The 5,000-nt window shown below is 27.8% G+C and overlaps 1 protein-coding gene and 1 long non-coding RNA gene across 5 annotated transcripts in view; both read left to right on the forward strand.

Annotated features, from left to right (window-relative positions):
* LOC124430390 overlaps positions 1-3,696 on the forward strand; it is a 4,609-nt gene extending 913 nt beyond the window's left edge. The window contains exons 1-2 of the long non-coding RNA XR_006943752.1: positions 1-1,274; positions 3,497-3,696. The exon at positions 1-1,274 is cut by the window's left edge and continues 913 nt beyond it. This is a non-coding gene — a long non-coding RNA (uncharacterized LOC124430390). The remainder of the gene's footprint in view (positions 1,275-3,496) is intronic.
* The window catches only part of LOC124430388 (sodium/potassium-transporting ATPase subunit beta-2-like), an 8,113-nt gene that overhangs the window by 1,660 nt on the left and 1,453 nt on the right, over positions 1-5,000 (forward strand). For all 4 annotated transcript variants that reach the window (XM_046976873.1, XM_046976874.1, XM_046976875.1 and 1 more), the window contains exon 3: positions 4,501-4,641. In XM_046976873.1, coding sequence (XP_046832829.1) covers positions 4,501-4,641 — 141 coding nt within the window. The remainder of the gene's footprint in view (positions 1-4,500; positions 4,642-5,000) is intronic.

The raw sequence follows: 5,000 nt of genomic DNA on the forward strand, positions 1-5,000 counted from the left end.
TAGAAAACGTTTAAGTATCGTTAGAAAACTTTAAGAGTTATTTGAAAGAGATTTTGATAATATGATAATTAATTATTCTAATTAGATTTGAAATCATTATGAAAGACCCGTTATATTCCTAATCAGAGCAATGAATGTGTGATATATATATATATATATATATATATATATATATATATATATATATTTATATATAAAAGATAGCTTTTCACATAATAATACGTGTTAATTTAGAGTGTTACATTATTCGAAGGAAAGAGGATTAGAAAATAAGGGTGTGGTATGTTTGTCTTTGTGTTTTCCTAATCGATCGGACGAAATAAAGTATGGTACTTCGTTTATATACCTGTTGTCCTTTTTCTGTTTTTTTTTCTTTTTTTGTTGTTTCACAGACGACAGCATTACGTTACAAGTGATTATAAATTATATATATATATATAAATTTTTATATTTTTATATTGAACAATTTATATTTTCATACAAATGTTTGCCACAAAATAAAAAAGCAACAGTAATAATAATAATTGATTAATAATTAGTTGTAAACTTAGGTGACGAATTAATCATTTTCCAGCATAATTGTTTCTTAAATAAATCTATCGATTTAAATATTGAACAAAATGCATTCATCTCATTTGATATGTTAATCTTAAAAATTAGTAAGGGAAGTGGAGAGGATTAGAGATTATATTTAAGTATTCATTCATTCATTCATTCATTCATTCATTCATTTATTCATTCATTCATCATACCATTCATTTGGACGTTTCAAGAGACAATGCATTTATACAATCACAACTGTGAGATCATCACTTTCAGAGTAATAAACTTGGCAAGGCTATAACACGAAAAATGCCTTCTCTCATCCCTTTAATTCTTCAAATGTACAGTTTCCGTTCTCTTCCGGTTCATCAACGACTCTAACAACGTTGTAAAACGAGCCAAGTAACATAGGGTGTGCTGGGTTTGGGGGAGGAGGAGAAGAAGGAGAAGGGGAGGTACGGAGGGCCCTCTTGTTTTCGTTAATCTCGACAATTTAAAACAAAGGGAATGATACTTTGATCCTTAATCTAATCTTTTTCTATTTCTCTCACTCCCTCTCTGTTTCTCTCTGTTTCAATAGTACAGGAAGACCCACAATAACAATCGGATAGGGTTACTGTGTGTGATTGTGTCCTCTCGTGTAATTAGCTCAGAAGCCTGTCACTGTTTCACTATTGCAGTTTTATGCAAATTACACTGAGCTTCAAAATTCACCTCACGATTTATCCTTGGTAAGCAATTGACCTCGACACTGTTACACTTCGAAGTTCCTCATCCCTGTATCATTGGTTCCTGTGTGTATGTCTCTCTCTCTCTCTCTCTCTGTCTCTCTCTGTCTCTCTCTCTTTCTCTCTGTATGGACACAAGTGTATGGACATAGTAACACGTTCATCAAAGCTTGCTCCTCGTTATTTGATATTTATTTGCTGTTCACTGACAGCTCATTTTTCTGTTTTTTTTTCTTTTTTTTCTTTTTTTTTGACTTCATCAGAGTACAGAGTAAATTAAAATGAATTATACGCAGAAACTCGATTTGAATTTATATTAAATTTATTCGTAAGATTTATTATTATTAATTCTTTACAGACCGATCAGTTTTGTTATTTGAAGGTAGAAATTATGTAACGTTAATATTATTAATATAAAAAATGAATTATCTTATGAATGATTTATATTATATTTAACTTATACAATGTTTACTATATTCTATTAAAATAATATATATTAAATTGAAGTTAATATGTTCGTATAAGTTAGTTTGTAAGATTATAAGATAATTCATAGTATAGTTATATTTGATATAAATTAATTTAACTATGTTATTACTTAAACGAATTATTATGAATTATCTACACCATATTAAACACACACACACACACACACACATATATATATTATATTTATACCTAGTAAATATTAATCTTTCGATATGAACTAATAATTAATTCTGTCGTAATAAAATAATGTAAGATGTGAAACGTGCGTGCACACGGACGTACATACATGTATCTGAGAAAGTAATGAAAAATCAGAAATATTTATTTTCATTCATAGATAAATAATTTCGTTAAAAAAAAAAGAAAGAAAAAAAGAAACCAGATCTTATTTCTTTAATTTTACAAATGTTTGTTTTTTCTTTTTTTTTTTTTTTTCCTTTAAAATTCTCTAGCAATTCTCGCAATAGGTACTCCATCCTATTGCCTTTATAAATAACTATTACTAATCGGATTGAGAAAAGCTGAGTGGCACCGATCGGACCTTGAAAAGAAAAACCTGGGTGTCAAAGAGAATCACTAGTTCTAATGCATCGACATGATCACACTGTTTTAACACTTCTTTTAGAAATTATTTCTATTGTGTCCTGTTTGCTAATATATTCAAGTAGATTTCTTTTAAAAGAGGAAAGAAAAAAGAAAAAGAAAAAAAAAAAACCAAAGATATGTCTAAAGCGATTTATGTAGAACCGAAAAGACCTAAGCGCATTCGTTTCACCGTGATTTCGCGTTGGACACAATGCTTAGCTCGGCTGTATGGTAATTGTTAAACTTCCTTCAGCGTAAACGTGTACAACGAGGTCAATTGGCGTTAAATGGAAGCATTATAGCATTACGTAACTTAGGACCATTCTGAAGGGTACACCCACGCGACTATAACCATAGCTTTTGTTCATTCTTTGTCGCCTGAGATCTATCGTCTGGGAAATATATATTTTTCTAAATCAAAAGATATATCCTAGCCTTGCCAAATTCTTTCTCTTTTTCTCTTTCTCTTTTCGTCTCAATACACTTAATCCCTAGATACAACAAGCTAGTAGTCTTTTCATTATTATTATAATTTTAACTTGTATTTATAACAATGATAAAAAAAAAATATATATATATATATATATATATATGTATATAATAATATCTAATAAGTTTCTCTTGATTTATATATTTGTTATAAAAACGAGTGACGTTATGATCTAATTAAATTTTCTTTGTTTTTTTTTTCTTTGTTTTTTTTTTTTTTTTTTACAAAAAGATTTACATTGAGAGATCGTCTCTGACCTTATCACGTATGGCCCCGAGAGATGATAACTTGCGTGACCATCGTATTGCACAGAGGTCGACAATTGTTGACTAAAGTGAATCGGTTAATGTAAATGTTCGTGTTCTGACTGACTTTCAACATAAGTGGAGACAAGATAGCCTGTATTATTATTCCATTTAGTCGTCTTAAAATAATATGATTTAAATTAAAAATATTATCATTTATTTTATCCTTATAATGGATAGTATATATACATACATATATATATATATATTTTTTTTTATTTTATTTTATTTTGTAATTAACATTTTGTTTGTAGTAAATTTTCTTTCTTTTTTCTTTCCCTTTTTTTTTTTCTTCTTTTTAAATTATGATCAAGCCGAAGCATATTCATTCAATATGTCTTCCAATTTCATTTCAGCTTGTTCGTTCGATAGAAATTGATAAGAGCTCGATAGCATATGTATTCATACTGTCGGATCACAAATCAAACACGCCGCAAGACCTTGCTTAGAGGTAAATCAAGTGGCGTGTGTGTTGGTATCAATATCCAAGGATCGTATAATAAAGGCACCTTGAGCGCGCACATGTTCAAACGAGGACACGTTCGTATTAGATTTATGTTCGAGTATTATTTATCTATGATACCCCTATCCCCACTCCCACCCCTAAAAAAAATTCATATCTTGGATCATCAAAGATTAGTACAAAAGATCAGGGCGCAATACACATATATATATATATATGTGTACCAACTCATTTTATTTTTAATAATTTAATAACTTAATTAAATAATTGAATATTTTAATTAAAAAATTTAATCCGATTGGTAATTAATTACGTATATCTAAGAATACTATTTATCTATGATCAGAAGAATTTATTTTTTGGATTATTGATGATTAATACAGTGCGAGAATTGATCTATACGTATATTAATTCTTTTTATAGTTACATTAATCTAAGAAAATATTTAATTATATGATGAATAATTAAAGTCCGAAAAGGATAAAAAAAAAAAAAAAAAAAAAAAAAAAAGAGAGAGAAATAAAATAAAATTTAATTAAAAATTTGTCGATCGAACGATCGACAAGTTTATGTCAATGGTATAAAGGAAATTATACGAAAGATGACCTTGCAAGACATCCAATTGAATCTTAATTGAATTGTTCCACTTGACCAAGACCAAGACACTATGATCTTCCGCTAAATTGGAACTCCGATTAATACAATTATCTTACATTACACAACGTAATGTCATGACTACTTGTCGATCAAGTCAATTAAATTTTAATCATCCTGAAATAATGATTTAGTGTAATCTTTTTTTTTCTCTTTTTCTTTTCATTTTTATTACAGCAAAAAAAAATATATATATATAGCAAATCATGCAATTAATTATAAATATAATCTATTTTATTGCAGGTAAAATAGGATTGTTCTATTTGGTATTCTATGGAATACTGGCAGCATTGGTTGCAATTTGTTTTTGGGGTTTCTTTCAAACTCTTGACCCAAGGATACCTCGATGGCAATTAGAACGTTCTATAATCGGAACTAACCCAGGTATAATATATTGAATTGATCAATAAGTAAAATCTCACAACGCAAGTTTTAGTATTTTATGTTTAAATAACATTACTATATGTTTATTGAAAATTCTGATATAATATATCGAAGTATTATAAACAATAATAAACGATAAGTAATATAAACAATACGTGGTATTTTATACAAACTTTCTAAAAAAAAAAAAAAAAAAAAAAAAAAAAAAACAAAACAAAAAACAATATTTAATATTTTATAGGAATTATTTGAATAAATAATTTATCCTATAAAAAAAAAATATAGTAGTGTTTACTATTTTTTTTTTTTTTTTTTTTTTTTTTTTGTTGTTGAAAATCTCGACGTTACTTATCAGTCGA

The sequence above is a fragment of the Vespa crabro genome, chromosome 18 (assembly GCF_910589235.1).
Source record: "Vespa crabro chromosome 18, iyVesCrab1.2, whole genome shotgun sequence".
NCBI classification, from domain to species: domain Eukaryota; kingdom Metazoa; phylum Arthropoda; class Insecta; order Hymenoptera; family Vespidae; genus Vespa; species Vespa crabro.